General features: G+C 48.6%; 1 protein-coding gene across 1 annotated transcript in view; it reads left to right on the forward strand.

Annotated features, from left to right (window-relative positions):
* Nucleotides 1-22,275, forward strand: part of LOC144949513 (protein phosphatase 1 regulatory subunit 16A-like) — a 137,740-nt gene that overhangs the window by 67,264 nt on the left and 48,201 nt on the right. The window contains exon 3 of the mRNA XM_078879438.1: nucleotides 12,887-12,957. Coding sequence (XP_078735564.1) covers nucleotides 12,887-12,957 — 71 coding nt within the window. The remainder of the gene's footprint in view (nucleotides 1-12,886; nucleotides 12,958-22,275) is intronic.

Below are 22,275 nucleotides of genomic sequence, written 5' to 3' on the forward strand. Positions count from 1 at the left end.
CTTGTTCATATTTACCGCTCGTCACGGGAACATTTTATTACAATCGCCGGTGTGAACTGATCCCCGTGAACATTACAAACAGCGGAAGAGGTTGCGGTGCCCCCCCACACTTTACCCCGCCACGCTCGACCTGCCGATCGATCGACCCGCCGTTCGGTGAACCCATTTATACCTCTGGGTGGACAGGGACACCTGGGTGGGGAATTAAGCGCCACCAATTAACTCGGTTGGCTACGTGCTGTGCGAAAGAAGTTCCATGTGCGTACAGTGCATGTTTATTTGTTTGCACGTTCGAGGCATCGTTACCGTGGAAGAAAAGAAAAAGGTTTTACAGCCGCTTGTATGGCCTACTCTTTTCCCCGCTGGCCAGCTGTCTTGGATAGAGGTAGAAGTACCCACACTTGCCCATCGACTAAACTGTGGCGTGTAAGATTTATATTGCTGGGTGGACATAGGTGGGTGGAGGGGAGGTATTTGGTTAACTTTTGCCGTTGCTCTAGCTGCCGCGCCGGGAGGTTGAACCCGGCGACCTCTGTATCGCAAGCCCAGTGCACTGGCCCCTGACAACCACGGCGTCATCCAATCGCCGTTAAATTCCCAGAGTGCGGTACATTTTATTTGACTAATCTTGGATGTGTGATTGGTTGAATTGTCTCGGTTTTTTTAATTGCAAAACATGCGCTTCAATAGATTGTTCCTGAAAACGATTTGTCTCGCTTCTTATAACCGTCGGATGTCAGAATAAGAAATAATTAGCGTAACGTGGAGTTCTTTTTGGCTGGAACATTTGTACAAGTAGTAAAAAAACAACTCCCTACACTCGACGGTGGCTGCTGTGCTACAAAATGCAATATCTCTAATAATTTGGGGGCAGCATTCCCCGGTGCTAGCCAACGCAGTTTTTGGCTCTTGATTTCTTTCTTGTGCCAGTCCAGAGAATCCGGCCAAAGCCATTGACAATCTGGAATGGTGAGTGAATACAAAAAAAAATCTAAACCTACTTAATGAAATTAAACGGAATGGAATGAGAATGTAAATGGGCGACACAAACGCCAAGGGTGATCTAGCTGGGTTGGTGCGGTGGTTTTATAACCCAGTGACTCACGATTCAAAAAGGTTCAGAGTTCAAGTCCCGGTCAGGGGTTCGACTCAGCTTTTCGTCCCCATGGGGTGATAAAGCGAATACCACTTTGTATAAATATTAAACTCGCCCCTGCCATATGAATGTGGAATGCCAGAACAGCGCTTTGACTCCTGATGTCACCAGGCCACTTCTTTGCATCATCTTATCTTCATCAAAATTAGATGGGTGAACTCGATAACCCACGGAGAAACCCACCCACGGGGTCTGGAGGTTGAAATCCTCCGGCCTAATGGGGCGAGGTGTGTGTGTGTGCGCGCCCTTTTTACCCGCAGTGAGATTTTCATTTAAAATATTGAATATGTGAAACAAAAAAGACGTATATATTTTGTCAAAAAAAAAAACCCCACATGACCACGATCTTCAAAGGCCGTCTGCTGTCTCTAGATGAGGAGTTTGGGGGGGGGGTGCAGGGGGCAGGGGCGTGCCCCCCAAGTTGCAGACCCACACTCGCACCGCGTCGCTCAAAGTTGATTCTCCCCAGTGCCGGCGGTGTTCCTGCGGTGCCGAGTTACATTTTTAAAGTCTGCATCAACGATTCAGAAGGAAGTCGCTTTTTTTTCATGTTTTTTTTAATGTTCCCGATGCTCGCATGCACTCCGTGTTTCGTTGCGTAAATTGAAGAGGGGGGTGGGGGGGCGAACGGTGGTGCGGTGAAATTTCGATTTAAAGCTTTCGTGACTGCAGGGATTCATCTTCTTGGTTCTTTCGGTAAAGTCACGTAGAAGGGAAGTAATAAAATAATAAAAATAAAACATAATAAAATAATTCTCACGACGTTTCGGCCACAACGCAAGCAGCCGTCCTCAGGTGGAGAACAGGGCTGTCGAGCTTGTCATTCAGACTCTGTCTCCTCGACAGACCTGTTCTGCACCTGAGGACGGCTACTTGCGTTGTGGCCGAAACGTCGTGAGAATTATTTTATTATGTTTTATTTTATTATTTCCATTCTACGTGACTTTACCGAAAGAACCAAGAAGAAGAAGGTGGTGTGGTGGTTTCGCTGCACCGCGAATGTGTAGGCGGTGGTGTGATTGTATTGATCTGGTCCTGGACCTCCCCTGGGTCGACTCGGCTTTAAATGACGCGGCGAGTAAACTTCAGCGATGGTGGAGACAAAGGTGGCCGGGCGTGGGGGATGCTCTTGCCGACCTAGGGAGGTGAATTTTCCCTCACAGAGCCGAATGTTCACACATACTATTCTAGATTTGAAGCTTTCGTGACTGCAAGGATTCACACTCTTAGTTCTTTCGGTAAAGTCACGTAGGTAAAAAAATAATTTTTTTTTTTTATTAAATAAAAATCACGACGTTTCGGAGGCAACACAAGTCTCCGCATACCATATTGTGGTGAGAATTTATAAAACTTTTTTTTTGCTCCAATTGCCTGCATTTACAAGGGTGACCTCGGTATAATATAATGCCATATGACGAATGGAAATAAAGAACAGTCTTTGGGTTACATCGTCCTTGTATTATTGAGAAAGTCGAAATAGCTTAACATTGTTGAGTTTCCCATTCTCCGTTGGGAGTTGATTTCGTTTTGTAGTGCGCTCAACAGTTGTGTAAAAGACTTTTTAAACGTCCGTGGATGACGACTTTTAAATGTTTGGGGGTGGGAAAAGATTGGATGAGAACATCGGGCGAACTTGAAGAAAAGCAAAGTCTGCAATGCCCTGGATTTTTTTCGTAATTAAGTTAAGAATACAAACCGGGAGACTGCAATACATATGAAAAGCAATTACTGCTTTCAACTGCATTATCCTGATGTGCAAGGTACATTTATCTTTTCTTAACTTCACATTCATGTTTAAAAATGAACGGGGTGTCAGATATATATTAATGTTTCACGGCTCCAGCCGGTCGCATTTTTTCGTAGTTTTTACATTTTCTCTGATTTAAAAATTTCCCCCGTTATTCTCTCGCGTATTTCCAGTGACGTTAACTTATTATCGAACACCGGGACACTTTTTTTTCCCATGAGGAGTCTTACTCGTACCGTTTGTTATTATAAATAATATAATGATGTTTTGCTTTTGTGTGTATATATATCTGCGTTGTCGTTCGTAAAGATGTGCATCTCACTATTCCCGAGGAACCGCAAACATGAGCCGAAAGGCAGCAGCAGCAGCAGCAGCCTCGCGACGCAGTTGCTAGGAGATGTTATCTCCTTCGCCTGCTATACAGGAGGTCGTGGGTTCGATCCCGATCCCGACCCTGACGCCTTCATATTTGGAGTTTGTGTGCCTGTCTCCCCATTTGTCGTGTGGCCTTTTCTCCAGCTCCTCCGGTTTGTCCCCTCCACATTGAGAATCAACGTGCGTTTAGAGCGTTTGGGAGCTATACATTTCCACGTGATAAGCCACTTCGTTGGGCTATCATTTGTGGCCAGGTCGCTTCTCAACAAAGCGATATAGCTCAGTGGGCCTTACCTGGTAAAATAAAAATAGTTTAGTTGAATGAGTTTGAGTTTGAGAGCCGGCAGCAACTGTTTCCCAAGCTCTGCAGTCCTTACACTTCTACGTTGAGATTAATTATCGTGATAATGACCTCTATCTTATCAAGCGCCTTTCGTATTGAAGTATCTCAAAGCGCTGTACGTAAACATAAACCGAGTGTCGATACAATCTTAGGCGGAATACAAAGGTGATAATAGCCATGTCAATATCAATGACTACAACTCGAAATTCCAATACAATGAAGAAATACGATGGAAGCGAAATAGTAATAATTATAGAGTAATCTTATCGGACAACAAAATCAAAAGTTTTAAGTTACGGGGGAAAGCCCGTTGTACAAATAGCTGAGTTTTAAGACGGTGATCTAAAAAGTGAAACACACTCGGAATCCCTAATAGAATCAAGGGAAGGGGATTATTTTATCCCGTGATCAATTTAAAAGATCTTAAAATGTAAAAGACATCCGTCGAGGTAGCTCAGTGCGCCAGCCAATTATTGATGGACATGAGGAAACCAGAGCACCCCGATACAAAGCGATGATCGATCATCAGCCATTATCTATCTACTGCTAGATGAAGACCCCCCGCCCCCCCCCCCCTCCGACCAATACTTCACACCACGGCGGTCAGTGCAGACGCATCCTGCCCAAGCCAGTTAACTTTTGGGGTTTTTTTTCACAGTCAATACAATGCGTCTGGGTTTGTGTTGTTTCATCCGCGTGATTTCTGCTTCTGTCTATCCGTGTAATTGCAAGCGCGCATCTGGTCCGTGCGTCTTTTTGCGCGTTTTTTTTCACTCACGCTTTGTCCTGTCCCGCGTTGCACAATCGGGCGTTATGCACTGATTAAAAGGCACACTGCCACGTTTTGCTTTTCGCAATCAGGTTCAGCTTTCCGAACGCTGCCCCCCCACCCCCTCCATTCCCTTCATCTCAGAGGGGCACTGCAATGGACGAGATGTTAACTACCTCATCTGGTATGCAGGAGGTCGTGGGTTTGATATCGACCCCAACACCTGCTGTACATTCTAGATTTGAAGCTTTCGTGACTGCAAGGATTCATATTCTTAGGTTTTTTGGGTAAAATCACGTAGGTAAAAAATTGAAATTAATAAAAGTAAAATTAAAAATAAAATAAAAATCACGACGTTTCGGAGGCAACACAAGCTTCCGTCTTCAGGTGGAACCGTCACAGCACGATAATTTTTTACCTACGTGACTTTACCGAAAAAACCTAAGAATATGAAACCTGCTGTACATTTGGCGTTTGCACGTTCTCCCCGTGGTTACGTGGATTTTTCTCTGGCTCCTCTGCTTTTTTCCCTCCACATTTGGAATTGCCATGCAATAATACATTTCCACGCTGTAAGCCACTTCGTCGAGCTATCATTTGTGATAGCCAGCTCGCTTCTGAAAAGATGCTATACAGCTCAAATGGGCCTTACCTGGTCAAATAAAAAAAATGTTATTAGCTTCACCGTCGGTTCCACGTCCGATAGCCGCCTTGGGCAACGCACATTCATTCCCTGCCGCGTGTTGCAGCAGTGTGCCCTTCCCACGGAGATCTCCTCCGCCGCTTGTCGAGCGAACGCCCTTGCACCGTGACCTTTGCTTCCTCGCTTCGTATGAGATAAACCGGCACCGCCGACTGGCCGCGCGAGACAACCGCTCGTCTCGGAGGAGTGTTCCGGTTCAAAGGGCGGTGGACCAATTGGTGTTGCTGTGATGATTCGTGGTTTTGTTTTTACTTGCACGTTGGAGTTCGGCTGGTCAGGGGTGGGGGAGGGGGGCAGTGGGTGTCTCGCACGCTTTGCCCTCGGTAGAATTGAAAACTTGTAAAAAAATATTTTTTATTTTACCAGGTAAGGCCCACTGAGCTCTACAGCTCTTTTTTCAGAAGCGACTTGGCTATCACAAATGATAGCTCAACGAAGTGGCTAATCACGAGGAATATTTATAGCAGACAAATAATCTAAACCCATGTTTTCGAAATGCGGAGGGAAAAACCGGAGGAGCCGGGAAAAAAAAATCCACGCGACCACGGGGAGACAGACACTCAAACTCGGAATAATACAGCAGGCGTCGGGGTCGAGATCGGGTCCACGGATTCCTGCGTTACAGGCGAGGTAGTTAACATCTCCGAGTCACCGTGGCGCCCTTCCGCAGTCATTCAAGCCCTCGAAATAGCAGCGCGGCGCTTTGGCAGTCACATTCACGCTCCGGCAGTGCTGGGTCACCCCGAGAAATGATTCTACGGCTGGCTGAACTTTGCTAAATTAAGTTTATTTATGCGTCGCCTTGCAGCGTGGCGTTGGGGACATGCTTGGCCTGGCCTGTTGCTCTCGAGCGCTCTGTCTTGAGTTAATTCGCCTCGCAGCTCTTATATTTAGTATTCTCTCGTATTAGCTCTTATATTTAGTCGCAATGTTTGCACGTGTGAATTTTTGGTTGTTATTTACGTATTCTTGAAAGAAGAAGAAAAACGTGTACGTGCAATGGAGAAGGACCATTTCCCCCAGAGCGTTCTCTCTGTTGTGTTTCGTTTAATTTTGAAGGTGGCGATATTGACGACTGTGTGGCAGCATTGTTGTTGTTGATTATTATTTTATTTCTATTATTTTTTTACGTGACTTTACCGAAAAAACCTAAGGGTATGTTGATGATGGTGTTTGTTGCACCGCGGCAACGCAGCAGCAGCATCACTGCCAAGTAATTTGGTTAATTTTGAATGATGTTACGTATTAGCTGTGTCCGTCCGTCCATCTGTGGCGCAGGGATTGCGGCAACCTGTGCAAAGATGATGGAATGTAAATTACGTTTTGGTCATGATGTTGTGTTACTACTAGGGATAACCCAAAAGTGGGCAAATTCAGAATCGGTGTCTTTTGTTTCATACTGGAGGAATCCGATGAGCTATGAAGCACTTTTTCACGTGTCCAAATTTATCTCAGGGTGACCCACAAACCTGGAAACCGATAAAAAAAACAGCGATAATAGGAAAGCTTTTTACGCAAAGGTGGTGACATCACACTCCGTGCGCCCCCATGTGACACTATCTCATCGCGCGGCTTGTCGTCAAGTCATTATTGTGACTTAAGTGATCCCGACGATGCACACGTGTTGGAAAGTGGTCAAGAAGGCATGCATATGCAAAAACTAATTAAGCACGGTGGATTTTCCCGTGTCCTGTTTTTGACACTTATTCTCATGGCCTTCGCCCCCACACTGGTGAACCAGGTGAAATGCAATTTCCCACCAGACACTTGTACAATTGGCCACGTAAATTGCCTGAAGGCTATGCCGTACCAGCAGGAATTTTTTTGGTTTAAAAAATTTAATGGGGTTTTTTTTTTCTTCTCCCATTTATATGCCAATGGGTCAATCGATAACCTGTTGTTGTTTTTCCAAACTTGCCGGTGAGGAAATGAACGTTTGTCATTCCCCTGCGGCTTTAGCGATGCTCCATCACCCTCTGTCAGAGAAAGGCCCGTGGAAAATGATGTCATGGAACTACTCTTGAAAGTCACTTCAGTCGGCCTCCTTTATATCCACACGAGGGGCGCCGCTCTTTGCTAGAACATAACTTCAATGACCATTGCAGTGGTGCATTCTGGGTCACACAAACAAACAAAAAAACTGTTGTTCCTTATCTCCGCATAAATGTGAATTGTGTTTCAGTCTTATCAGCCCCGCCGGGCTTTCCAGACACATATTAAGCAGCAGTGTCTGTTTTTAAACGTGCAAACCCTGGGACCAGAATCACTCTCTGGTGCTCATCGGCAGATTCAGGCGTGCTGGCAGCAACCACTGCACGTGTTAGCGGGCGTTATTGGCAGCTGCCCTCTCTCTCTCTGCAACGAGGGCCGTCGGGAAAAAAATAAAACGCAATCTTGTGTCGAACCGCACCGATCAACTGCGGCGATGGGGAAGGACCACTTTTTTTTTCCGTGTAATTTCAGAGCTGCATTTTCTTTCGCCATTTTCCGGAGGAATACAAATTTCCCGTGCGACCCTTTTCTTGACACGGTCATTGGTGACCAGGCCTGATGAGACCACCAACTCGCAACACTGGAGAACCGGGTTTACTCCCAGCACCTTGGTTTGAATCCAGGTCTTCAGTGGTGTCAATCGAGTGTTGTCTAACTCTACCCCCCCTCCCCGTGATCCACCTCAAGAGTCGAGCATATTTATGGTTCAGCACATCTCTGATGGCTGATAAATGTCACTATACTCTTTGGTTTTTTCGGTAAAGAAAGAAAATAAATTAAATCACGACGTTTCGGAGGCAACACAAGCTTCCGTCTTCAGGTGGAACCGTCACAGCAACACTTCAAATCTAGAATAAATTTCACTATGTCAGAAAAGCAGTGATGTGTGAATGGCTGCGTTTCAATTCCGTGCCTCCGGAGATGCTTCCTGCTGCTTTGACTCCCACTCCTTTGTTTTCCTTAATTATCTTTATTATGGCCTGTATGACTGTGGCAGATATTCTCTTCATGCAATGTATTTGTTTATTTGGGTTGACAGTGGATGGTGGTTCTGTAAACGGTTGGGCACAATTATTTGGTGATGCTGATGATGCTGATGATGCATTAGCAGTGGTGCACAAACAACAACAACTCTACACGTTCGTCAATAGCACTGTGTGTGCGTGTAGCCTTAAAAGAAACAAACATTTTTCGGGCGACGTTTCGAGAGATGACCCCTCCTCATCCATAACTTGCTTTCCCTTTGAAGACTGTGCTATCGACGATTGCGTTGAGTATTTTTATGAAGATTGCGATGGGCTCTGTGTTCCCACGTCCGTGCTGCCCTCCGTCGCTGGGCCAATGTAACCCCGGGCAACGCACGTGGTGTCTGAAAGGCCCTCATCCAGCAGTGGATTTTTAAAGAAGGGCCGGTGATCTGCGGGAGTCTGTGCCATGCGCGCTAGAATAAATACCATTAAAACGGCGATGTACGCCCCACTTCCCTCAGGGGAGCCGTCCCAACACCTAGAACACGAGAGATGCAAGGGGCTATAAATGCACGCATCATTAAATAATCCGTGAGTGATTTATGCGTAATTAATTGGCTTACAGAAAGGGTTCCAGTTGCGTTTGTAGATTCTCGTTTTTTTTATTGGATGGATGTGCCTCATGTACTGGAACTCCCAGATAATTTTTTTTATTTTTGTTTTACCAAACATTAAACTTTGCTTCTAGTGTCTCCTTTCCACTCTCGTAGTACAGCAAGTCTCGCCATGCAGTGCGGCAACATCTGTAAGGAGCAGTCTCTGTTATCTCGTAATGGAACTGGGGGCAGATTACACCAGCCGTCATGATATATAACTAATTAATTTTTATTTTACCAGGTAAGGCCCACTGAGCTGTATAGCTCAACAGAGCGGCTTATCGCGTGGAAATTTATAGCAGCAAAATACTTAAAACGCGCGATGTTCATTCTAAATGTGGAAGTGAAAAACCGGAGGCCCCAGAGAAAAATCCACGCGACCACGGGGAGAGAGAAAGACACGCAAACTCCAAATACACAGCAGCAGGCATCAGGGTCTGGATCGAACCCACGATCTCCTGCATACCAGGCGAGGAAGTTAACATCTCACCACAGCGGGGCCCCAGGATTATGATTGCGGTGTGTAATAGCCGTGATAAACAACACTCCGGCACCGACTGCTTCGCAGTGGACGTCAAAGGTCCCCTGGCCTCATTCGTGAGGGCAAGCCCATCTTGTGCCATTGCCAGGGTCCAAAGTTGTCAAATTCTAAAGTTACACCGCCGCAGGTTACTCAGTTGGCAATCATCGCCCCCTACTGGCAGTCTTAATGCCCCAGGTCGCTTGTGAAATATGAGAATGTTGTGGTTGTTGAGGGCAAAGTCTTCACTTGGGCTCCAGGGAAAGCAGTGTTTTACCGCAAAGGCAGTGTTTTTCATGCAAAGGTCATTTAGCGCAGCAGGTCGTTACTCACGGCGACTTGTTAATAATTTAAGAAAACCCAATGAGGCCTGGAAAATGTTTTCCCGCGCGATCACATCTCGGCGCGACACCCGCCAGGTATGGATTCTCAGTCATGTGACGCTGCCCGGATTATTCCCCCCCTCCTCATGCCTACGCACGACCTGTCACGTCGCGTCGGGGTCGGCACGCTTGACCTCATGTTCCAGAGATGACCGGTTCGATTGTCGATCTCCCGGCACTGCACTTGCAAACTACAAACTATTTGTATTTTACCAGGTAAGGCCCCGCTGAGCTGTCTAGCTCTTTTTCAGAAGCGACCTGGCCATCACAAATAACAGTTCAACGAAGTGGCTTGTCACGTGGAAATTTATAGCAGCCAAATACTCTTAAAACACGTGAAGTTTATTTTAAATGTGGAGGGGGGAAACTGGAGGGCACAGAGAAAAATCCACGCGACCACGGGGAGAGAGACACACAAAGTCCAAATTTACAACAAGCATCAGGGTTGGGAACATATCCACGACATCTTGTATACCAGGCGATGTCGTTAACATTTTTTCACCACGGCAAACGGGGCCACGTTTATTTTAAATCTCTCCTCCCTCCCCACCACCACCCACCAGGCTACTTCCTCTGTCCACCCAGCATCAGGCAGCGGTATAATAGGATGAACCACATTTAGTCGATCGCCTGGTCGCGTGTGGTGAGGGTAATGTGTGGGTAACTCCCACCCCTTTCGAGATGTCCGCCAAGCGTGGAAGAGTAGGCCAAATAACGTCCCCGAGGTGAGCTCTCTTAGGGCTTCGCTTGCGCCAGCGGTGACGTGTGGCAAGAAATTGCGGGGCTGTGCCTTCACCTTTGACGCGTGGCACATGCGTGGCACATGCGTGCCACATGCGTGCCACATGCGTGCCACATGCGTGCCACATGCTGCTAGAGGCGGTGAAGTGGTCACGCACCTCACTGTATCACTTCCGTCGTGAAAGCACCGTCAGCATCCACCGCATACATAAGGTCTATACATTCGTAATAAAACTGAATAATTCACAACTCTCTGTCAATGCAATGCTCGCCCACGCCGTGATTGGTTGTGGGGGTCGTTTGACCATACTTCACCGTGCTGGTCATTGAGCGTTGTTTTGGGGTAATGAGGGAGCCGGGACCAATTCGGATTGACCATGGCCGGGAATTGAACTCTCAGCTGGGCCCGATTGATGGTGCGAAAGCACTGCGTCTCCGCTCCCCTGCCGCCCCCGCATAAATAACATCGCACATCAATAATAAATTCAGGTGTACGTGTGAAATTCATCACCTGGCAGAGTTACGCGTTTCTGCCCGAGCCGTAGACTTGAGTTCACCCTTTTCCGCGTTCTCCGCTGCTGTTATTATTGTTATAAATCCCGCTGTGCCAAGTCTCTGTCCGCTGGCTCAAACTGTGTCTTCCCATCTGGTGCGACGTCTTCTTCTTCTTCCGTGGCCTCACGAGCTCTTCCCCCCCCCGCCCCCCAAGTTGTTTTTCCCCACTGCAAAATCCGAGCCGTGCCGTTGCTGACGACGCGCGCAGTGGAACGAGTCGCGACGCGTCGCCGCCGACGCTGTGTGTGTCCTCACAGCCTCCTGACTGGACGTCGCCCCCCCCACCACCACCCCCCCACCCCCTGGCCCTGCTTGGCCCCGAGCCAGATTCAGAAGTCTCGCGAGCAGATTCCCCCGCTTTGGTTCTGGCTCGGCGCGGCAAATAACCTGGGCGGTGGGAGAAACCACCTGTGCCGCGATTGGACTTGCCTGGAGAAATCGGAGTGTTCTTTACATTTTTCAGCGCTCCGTCACTGTTCTTCTTCTTGGTTCTTTCGGTAAAGTCACGTAGAAGGGAAATAATAAAATAATAAAACATAATAAAATAATTCTCACGACGTTTCGGCCACAACGCAAGCAGCCGTCCTCAGGTGAAGAACAGGTCTGTAGGAAAGACAGCGTCTGAATGGAAAAAAAAAAATCCGTCACTGTTATCGGTCAAGTTACAACGGAGTAGTGGTGGGGGGGGGGTGTTTGAGGGGGGATTGGTGGGAGACCGGCACGCCGCACGGCATGGTTTACATGCGGCCTATTTAACGCCTCATTTGACGCTAGGAGGCAGGCAGCCAGCCTGTAACTGCGGATAGAGTGGAACATCTGAACGTGACATTCCGTGCTGGCTGTTATGGCTCGTGTGCTAACTACCAACTCCGGCCTCATCAAAACGGCGTTGCGGTATGAATGCGCTGCTGCTGCAATGAATTTATTAAATTACCTCGCGGAAAGTAAAAATCCGCCTTGGGTGGTGTGCGATTGACGAAGCGCTCTAAGTTAGCGTATTTTACTAAACAAGTTAGAGAAGCCACGGGCGTACGCGTGGAGTGACGCGAAGCCCTTCAACCACCTTTTTCGCTTCGGGAGTCTTTCATGAGCAGTGAGGGACGTGTGTATGTATTCTAGATTTGAAGCTTTCGTGACTGCAAGGTTTTTTCGGTAAAGTCACGTAGGTAAAAAATAAAAATTAATAAAAGTAAAATAAAAATAACATAAAAATCACGACGTTTCCGAGGCAACACAAGCTTCCGTCTTCAGGTGGAACCGTGACTTTACCGAAAAAACCTAGGAATATGTGTGTATGTATGTTTCTAGAACTTCTTTCGCGCCGTACGTAGCCCAAGCCTGCTAATCGGAGGTGTGGTGACAAATGTGATTTAGCCTTTTTAGAATGTAGTCTTTTTGTTTTTTTTGCTCTGCTTTGTCTCCATGTTATGGGCAACCGGTTAACAAATTGTTAGTCCACGTTAGTCCTCAATAGCAATTCAACTCTGCACTCGAGTATCTGTCATATTGGATCAACTTCAGGAGAATTATGTTACAGACACATGGACGGACAGACAGACAGAAATAGTAACTGGAAAGATAACTCCCTCGCCTGGTATACAGGAGGTTGTGGGTTCAATCTCAACCCTGACGCCCGCTGCTGTATATTTGGAGTTTGCATGTCACTTTCTCCCCGTGGTTGAGTTGATTTTCCACTGGGTCCTCCGGTTTTTCCCTCCACATTTAGACTCAACGTCGTGCGTTTAGAGTTTTTTTGTCAGCTATAAATTTCCACACGATAAGCCACTTCGTTGAGCTATCATTCGTGGCCAGTCCGCTTCTGAAAAAGCGGGCCTTACCTGGTGAAATACAAATAGCAGTCTTAGTTTGGTGCTTAGAATGATAATGATCATTGTTATGAGCGGCACTCGCTTCAACAGTCTGTTCGCGTGCGCGGTGGCTAAGCGTAAGACCCCCCTGTGTGTGTGCGCGTGTGCAGTGCGTTCCTTGCTGCGGAGCGGAGTGAGCCCCGACCTGTGTAACGAGGATGGATTAACGGCCCTGCATCAGGTGAGACAGCCTCCCGTGAAGGGGGGGCCGGGGGGGGGGCGGGTGGGGGGACTGTGTGGGAGAGGGCGGACGGGGGGGGGAGCTTAGAGCTGCGGGGACGTCCCACGGAGGAGGTGGAGGGATTAAACCGCGGGCGGATTGTTGCGTGGCGATCGTTGCCCCGGCCGTCCTGTGGTTTTGAGCGCATTGACGTTTAATGGACTGCCTCACCTCCGATTAGCCCAGTTGGCTACGTACGGTGCGGAAGAAGCTCAACATACGTACGTAGATTCATACATACGTACATACGATCGACTCCTTTTTTTTAAATCGTCGATTAACAGGCCCCCTTTAAACAACAACAAAATCCGCCCGGACTTCCTGCCTCCCGAAGGCGGGCAACCCCGTACAGGCCACGCCCAGCATGGCATGGCCAATGAAGATGGCTGTGACTTCACCAAGTCCTGTCCTTCACCTCCCGTCCAGCGGCACACACGTGGGTAATGGGCAGGGCTTTTATTACGCCACGTTTTGCTATCATTAATCCGCTGGGTCGAGTAATGGAACCGAAATCCAGAAGGCCGATGACTCAGAATGCTCTATTTGTCGATGCAGACGAAGAGCGGAGGTCTGTTCCGAAATATAAATCTTTATATAGGTCATGAGACGTGATGTTTCACAGCAGTTGCGCCATAAAGTTTCATCTAGTATTCCTTTTTGCATTGCACAGGGTGGCATACTGTGTATGGAGTGCTCTTGCCAGTAGCATTTGGCAACTCAGCAGCGTTTGCTTAACAAGTCCGACTCTGCTTATGAAACCCGGAGTTTCAAAACCGTGTTGGCGCCGTGGGTGGAGGAGGTGGTGCAGTGGGGGGAGAGGTGGGTAGAGGAGGTGGCCCTGTGGGTGGAGGAGGTGGCACGATGGGAGGGGAGTGGGGGGGTAGGTGGCGCGGTGGGGCAAGCTGAGTGCGTCGGGGACGTTTCGTCTGCGCCGTATAAACCGCGCGGTACAGTTCGTTAAGAAGCATCGATTGTTGCCGGGGATTTATGCCACGGCTGCGGCGCCGTCGCTCGAGGGCTCCGAGATCACACGGAGCCACGCGTTGATCTTGCCAGGGATTACGCTGCGACCGGGCCTCGGAGCGCCGCCATGTGCCCGCGCCGGCTCTCAGCGGAGAGAAGTTTGCCGACGGCGTGTGTACGAAATACCCCAGAGATGGTCAGGCAATTAATATCGGGAGGCTTGCCGTGAAATGTTTGACCGCACGGGGTGTCGGGAGGCCCGATGTGATAAGCGGCCAGCAACGAACAGCACCGTTGAATGTGTAAAATATGAGCGTACATTGGTTTCCTGAACTGAGCGAGGTTGTAAGAGAGGAGGAGTGCGAGGGAAGAAGCCGAAAGGGAAGTGATGTGACCTGCAGTGTGGTGAGTGGGTGGGTGGGTGAATGAATGAATGAGTGGGTGTAACAGTGAGTCAGATGTGGGTGGGGTGAGTGAGTGCCTTGTTGTGACCTGCAAGTGTGGGGTTTGTTGAACACAGTACGGGTGAAGCAAAACAGTCGGTCTGATCGAGATCGAGTCCTCACCATGGGCGGAGGAATCAATGAGCAAAGTCATGGGGACATTAACCACGGTGGTAATGGCGATGGAGGTTTTGGCCGTTCTGCCAAAGATTAAATGTAAGCAAAGGCCGGAGGAAACGCGTTCCTGCATCAGCCCCCTACGTTCAAGGCCTGCCGTCGACGTCCTAGTGGACATCTGTGTGAAAAAGAGATTTGTAGCTCATCGGATTCCTCCGATATAGGTAAATATTCTGATTCCGATTCTGACGTACGTCTCCGGCGTATGTCGGAGACTTGCGGCGATATCGCGTTCTTCATTGCAAGGCCCGCGGGCCACTGGCAGCCACTGGTGGCCTTTAGTGCGGCCCCTGACGTGCGGCCCCGACAGTGCACAACAGTTAAAACAGCCCCCATTATCCACCCAACAACGGTTTCAAATGTGAGGCGGCTCTCACATTGATGATGTCTTATCGGCGAAAGCGGGTCCCCACCCTCTGAAAATGAGTGAAGACAACTTGTCTAGCCCATCAGCACCTCCTCCGGCCTCACCAGACTGGACATCTGTGAGAAAGAGCTTTGCGGCTCATCGGATTCCTCCAGTGTAATATTCCGATTCTGATTCTGACATTACCGGGAGATGGAAGCAACGGCAAAAAAACGAATTTCGGAGTCGTACGGCGAAATTGCGGAGATAGAACGAGGCAGTCGTGATACGCGTGGTGATATCGCAGAGATAGAATGCGGCAGTTCCGAGCACGGAGCGGCTTTGGCTGCGGCCGTGTAAGAGACAGCCGTGAGCGGATTGTTCGGGGGGGAAAAGGAAAACAACAAAAAACGCGACGCGTGACGTTCTCCCGCCGATTGCAATCTAAATGCTATTTATATTATTTTAGTTTGTAATGAGAATCTCAGGAATAATTTCACATTTTCGGGCCCGCTTGGATGGCTGCCGACAGTTCATTTCCATACCGCGCCGGGGCGTTATTATTTGTCTAAGCGTGATGTGTCGTAATAAATCAAATTCGCAGATAATTTCCTGGACATAGCAGCCGCCGCTTGCCTTAAGACATTAATAACCTTCATGAGAGCACGCGCCTCACTTTACGTGAATTAGAATTCGGGCCAAAATGACCTTACTCTGATTATTTCCGAAAATACACATTCCCTTAAACGCATCGGCGCCGGTTTTCAGTCGTGCTTTCGCGCTCGCTCTATCGCTCGCTCGCTCGCCCGCTCGCACTGCAATATTTGAACGCATGGCGCAGCGTCGCGTAAACGACCGTCACGTTCTCCGTCCCGTCTGATTAGCCGCGTCTGCACTCTTGTTCACCACCCCGGCCATTTCCCGACGCGGTCACGCCTCTCTTGAATCTCCTGCGTAGCATTCGGCCACTTCTGAAGCGCAGTGAAGCATTGGGGCGCCACGGTGGCGAGATGTTAACTACCTCGCCTGGTATGCAGGAGATCGTGGGTTCGATCCCAGCCCAGATGCCTGCTGCTGTATATTTCGAGTTTGCGTGTGTCTCTCTTTCCCCGTGGTCACGTGGATTCTTCTCCGGGTCCCTCGGTTTTTCCATCCACAATTGGAATCGACATCACGTTATTTTCTTCCACAATCAGTGTTTGGCTGCTATGAAAAAAAATTCACGTGATAAGCCACTTCGTTGAGCTATCATTTGTTGCCAAATCGCTTCTGAAAAAGAGCTGTATAGCTCAGTGGGCCTTACCTGGTAAAATAAAAAAAACATTTTGTTTAGTTTTCCCCACGATGTTTGTAAAGCAGTTTGCACTTTGATTGTGTCCAGTAGGCTATCTCTGCACGACGTAGCTCCAGTGGCTTTCTAATATCGGAAGGAAGATCGTTCCAGACGGCCGCAGAAGAAGCGCATCTGAAAGCGCCGTGCAATGCGGTGACAGACGCCTTTGTTCGACGGCCAGCCAGAAGCTGCTGCTGCTGCGAGGACGACAAAGGAGTTCGCATGATGATGGTTTACACTCCTTGACAGATACGCGGACGTTGTAATCTATTGAGAGCCAATCCTTAGCAGCAGGCCATTGTTGCGTTCGTCCAAGAATGTGAGGCCAAAGGTAGACTTATTTTTAGCAGTCGCGCCGCCAACGTAACCGCGTTTGTCACCATCGCTATCGTCAGACAGGGCCTTTGATGACTAAAGCACGGCCCGTCCCATCGCGTCTCGTCTCCGCGTCCGCTCCCCGAGGTTGTCTTGTTTTTAGCGCAAAGACTGCCTCCCTTGACTGCCGCTCGCTCCATCAACAGTTTTGTTCATCGATTTTTTTTTTTCTGCCGGCGGCGTTGAACTCGCCGCCGTTTTTTTTTGCACCGCGAAATGTACAGGTGACTAAATAAATAAATAAGCAGCCAGCGGAACCGGCTGGATAAATAAATAAATAACACCGAGTGTGATTCGCATCTCGCTAGCATTGATGATAAACTCGTGTTTTGTCCGCAAAACTAATTGGTGAATAAATCCTAAATCCCCTTGCCGCAAGAGAACTCGTGACAGTAATGGACTCTTATCTCCTTTTGTACAAGTATTTTCTTTAGTTGATAAAAGTCAATAAGAGACAATCATTGGACAGGAAAGCATGTCTTTGTAAACAAAAATCTACTCATGGCCATTATCATCATCAACAAAACTCCGACATGTAATTCACGAATACTAATACAGAAGTAGGAATAATAATAAAGGAGCGGATTCACTTTGAAGGAAGACCATTGCGGAGATGGAACAATGAGATCGGCCCGTGTGTGGGAATGAGATGGATCATTGCATCCCAGGACTGGAGCAATGAGATCGGAGCAATGAGATCGGAGCAATGAGATCGGAGCAATGTGATTGGAGAAATGAGATTGGAGCAATGTGATTGGAGAAATAAGATCGGAGAAATTAGATCGGAGCAATGTGATTGGAGCAATGAGATCAGAGCAATGAGATCGGAGCAATGTGATTGGAGCAATGAGATCAGAGAAATAAGATCGGAGAAATTAGATTGGAGCAATGTGATTGGAGCAATGAGATCAGAGTAATGAGATCGGAACAATGTGATTGGAGCAATGAGATCGGAGAAATAAGATCGGAGAAATAAGATCGGAGAAATTAGATCGGAGCAATGTGATTGGAGCAATGAGATTGGAGCAATGAGATCGGAGCAATGTGATTGAAGCAATGTGATTGGAGCAATGAGATTGAAGCAATGTGATCGGAGAAATAAGATCGGAGAAATAAGATCGGAGAAATTAGATCGGAGCAATGTGATTGGAGCAATGAGATTGGAGCAATGTGATTGGAGCAATGAGATCGGAGCAATGAGATCGGAGCAATGAGATTGGAGAAATGAGATCGGAGAAATGCGATCGGCTTGCGTTCAGGAGTGAGATGGATCGTGACGATGATGACGTGGGGCTGCATTTATCGTCGCTGCCAAGCCGTCACCATCTCCCTCGGTCTTACGATGCAACGGACGATGTTGCCGCTGCCTGCGCTCGCCGATTTCATCGCCCCGCCATGGCTTTTGACGCCCTCTCGGGCGTGCTTCCTCCTTGGTCGCCTCTCCAAAGTTCGTCTCAAGCGCTGACCATCGTCCCCCTGTCAGTGACGGGTCTTGCTCAAGTCCGCTTTACGTTTCTGAACGGATCTCCGGTGCCCCACGTGTCCCCCCCTTCCTGTCTCTCAGTGCAGATCCGAAGCGTGGACTTCCACCGTGCTCTGTGTGCACTTTTCAGCTCGCGTTCCAATCGCGCCATGCAACGTTCCATTTTTCTGAGTTTCGTTTCACTTTTCTGACTTTTATTTTTCTATACATTTTACCCTGGGGGCCCCACCTTTGTGGCCTTATTTATCTTCTGTCATTTACCGTAGTTCATCCCCATTGGTTGCGATCATCATCATCATCATCGTCATCATCGTCGGCCGTGGTCAAAACCTCCGCTGAATGAAGGCCTTCACAAGCCCGTCATCACCACCCACAATGCTCCTGGGATGTAGCAGCACGCGGAGTTCCCCAGCGCACGTGACCTTCCGATTCGCGACCTGCGGCGGACCCATTTGTACCGTTGGGTGACCAGGGCACGTGGGTGGGGTGGGGGGGTTTGCGGTAAGGAGGGGGGTGCGTGGGAGCTGGAGCATTGGGGGGTGGTTGGGGCGGATTTAAGGCCGGTGGGCTGAAGTAGTAACTAATTGGCGCGTTGTTGACGTGACAAACCTCACTGGCTTTGTCGGGTGGTGGAGGGTTACGACACAACATTCATACTTCCGCAATCTAACCCAAAAACCTTGATTATGAATAATATTGGTCGCGAAAGCCGTTTCAACGTGGCTTGCGTTGGGAGATCAACCCGGGCGAGCCGGCTCCCTCCACGTCGCGAGCCCGGCCCAGCGAGCGCTGACCGTCGCGCGCGTGCGTCCGGCGTGACGCGTCAGCTCGCGTCGCTCGGCCGCGAGGGAAATCACAAAACGTCGGCCGCCCCCCCCCCCATCGCCTTCCAGATTAAATAAATACGTAGCTATAAATAAATATAAAAAAGAAATAACCGCACAGCCTTGCTGCGCTGCTCAGATACCCACTATCGGCCTTTCAAAGAAAAAATGCGGTCTTTGTAACGAGAAAAGGGCATATTGGTTTTTTGTGTCTGTGGGAGGAGATTAACCGCCGACAAGGTAATTTGTGAATCGCCGAAGGCTAACGCGTTTCGGTTATACTTTGAAAACCTTACGGTAATTAGGTGCGACAACTACTTTTAATTTAATGACCTACGAGGGGAGGGAGAGATTTATTTTTGCTCATTCGAGGGGAGTGATGAGTGTCGCTTTGTCAGAAGGCCGGCGGGTTTTTTACACTACCACCTCCCCCCCTACCCTGTAAATGAACCCCTGATGGAGAAAATTGTCACGTTCTCATTTTTGCATACGCGTTTTATTTAGAGTGCAAGGCTTTTAACGTCGAATTACAAAATGAAAGTGCCCTCCGGAGCAAACTCCAAAAACTTCTTCTCCACTCCGCAAGGATGACTGCGAAAGGCTGTGTGTGTGCGTGTGTGCGTGCGTCTGTACGTTGGCCAATGTGTGCTAATCGGAGGTGCGGTGGGAGGAATAATCGAGAGTTGATGGGAAAACACACTTGGAGTGGATTATCTAGTATTTGTTTTTATATTACTCTCACAAAAAAGAGGAGTGAAAGACGTGCAGTGCAGATAATAAACCTTCGAGGTAAAAAAGGTGATGCAGGTGAGGTTTGAAACCGCCGAGGGCTGACATGAAAACCACACCCAAACAAGTACAACACAGATTGTTCAATCAATTAAACAAAGCATACTAATTACAATTAAACACGTTACACGCGAGTGTAAAACAAAAACACGTTTGTTGTTTGTGTGCGCGCGCGCGTGTGAGCATGTGTGCGAGTTAGTAGGGGGCACAGGTGGTGCATCAGCCAGTCATCTCAGTCGGTCGACCCGTGGCACCTGAGTCTGCCCTGTGACCTCCTGCCAGGGGACGTTCGACACTTCACGTGGCCTCAACGTGCACATAGCCTGGCACAAGCATCGTGGTGACATCACCGCCACTTAGTGGCGAATGGCGGTTGTTGTTGTTATTATCGGGAGTTAGGCTACATGGAGGAGACTACTGGGTTGTTTTGCTACCCATCAGGCTGATCCGTAGTCTATGCTTGAAGTTGTTGAGGGATGATGATGATGATGATGATATTTTGGCAGTGTGAAGATAGGAATCCAAGAGTCCGTCCCTTTGTTTGTGTAGTGAGTCATTCAGAGACACTATTTAGGAGGCAGCATCGTTTATTCTACACTTTATGCAACACCGTTACACACGGGACTAAATACACCTATTCTCACTCTTGTTACGCGTAGGACCACAATACACCTATTTATCTTACATACGGGATAACTATAATCGGGTCAGAGCAGCCAACGTGTGCTGCCTGACTCACGATGTCGAAGACAGGGACGGAGACGTAGCACTTGGGTTCCACTTCACCTGCAGACAGCCCGGATCTGTGATCGGGGCTTCCCTTTTATCCCTCTCGGCGCGGCCTGGCTCCACCCTCGGCCGCGCCCTCCATCCAGAATATTCCCGACGGTTCCAGGTTACACCGCAGGTGTTCCCTCTCTGGCTCCGCCCTTAACCACGCCTCTTTCGGGAACTCTGTAGACGTTCTCAGCTACTCCCGCTATGCCACCTCGTTCACCGTCGGCTCACATTAATTACTTTCCTTCCGATTTAAAGCTTTCGTGACTGCAGGGATTCATCTTCTTGGTTCTTTCGGTAAAGTCACATAGAAGGAAAATAATAAAATAATGATAAATAATCTCATGTATTCTGTGAAAAGTCGATGGCATGTACTTACAAAAAAAAATGCAAGTAATTTATCCCAAAAAAACTTTGTCTCAAATGTGTTTTTTGTTGTTTTGGGTCGTTGTCTGGATTGTCACAAGTCCATGGACCCTCTCGCTTAAGTCAAACCCTCCCTTATCAGCCATCAACCACTCCCCAGCTCCACCCATGACCCCACGTTCTTGCTGCGATTGCAGTATCCAGCTCAGGTCCTTCCCAAGGCAGTTAAACATAACGAGCCCCGATAAAGCTGAAACTGCAGGGCAGCCCAACCTTCACACAGGGTGAGGTAACACTCATCACTCAACTGACCCTCCGATACCAATACCTGCTATTCGCACACGAAGTGACGGTGACATCACCACGGTGCCTGTGCCAGGCCAGGTGCCATCTTGAGGCCACGTGAAGTGTCGAAGGCTCGCTGACAGGAGGTCACGGGACAGACCCAGCAGGTGCCGTGGGTTGACTCACTGAGATTCCTGGGCAGATGCACCAGCTGTGCCCCACTACTTTGCCGGCTTGCTGTATTTTAACTGCCCGGCGCTCCGCTCATTGTTGTGAGCGTCACTCCTCTGCCCTCCGTTGTTGTTGGAGGGCGACTGCCTCCAACTGACCAGTAGCGGCGTCATTCACGAGCCTCCTCCACCCCGAGACTCACTACTCCCAAGACATTTCACACTCACCAGTAAGCACTCACCACTAACCAGATATTGATACTTACATTGACAAATCACCAGACACTCACAGGAAGTGATGTCACTTATGTGCTTTTCCCACCAAAAGTGTCATCACATGACACCGTTTTAACAACACATGGAACCTGCATTGGCTTAATTTCTGAAAATAATTGCTTTACAAAAAGCACTTTTGTGTATTACTTGGATGACGAATTTTGCAAATCATTATTATTAAAGTTTTACAATTTTCTGCAAAATTTCACACTGAGAGGTATGAAAATTGCATTAATTTAAGCCCAAAAATAGCGGCAAACATCCTAAATCGGGCCTGAAAATCCCAACGCCCCAAAAGAATAAATTCCGAAACGCGTCTCTCATGCGCGCACACACTACACTCCGTAATGAGGTTGATTGCTTTAATTGGATGTTCCAAATTTACACAACGCAGAACGCGGGGGGGGAGAGATCTCAGCCTTTCACGGGAAGGGTGCCGGAACAAACGGAGGCGCAAACGTCGTTGATGACGCCAAGGACACCGTCGGTGGTGCCACCAACGCCGTCATTGGCGCCAACGCCATCGCCTCGGCGCTGTCACAGAGGCGACGGTGTTCTCGCGTGTAATCGCGAGCGGGTAGTGAGCTTGGGAGTTCAAGGGTCGTGTGGGCTCATCCGGGGACCCCCAGCGCAAATTATCTATTTTAACTCGTACAGTATTCCCACGTTATC

Source organism: Lampetra fluviatilis, chromosome 54, assembly GCF_964198595.1.
Source record: "Lampetra fluviatilis chromosome 54, kcLamFluv1.1, whole genome shotgun sequence".
In the NCBI taxonomy this organism is placed as follows: domain Eukaryota; kingdom Metazoa; phylum Chordata; class Hyperoartia; order Petromyzontiformes; family Petromyzontidae; genus Lampetra; species Lampetra fluviatilis.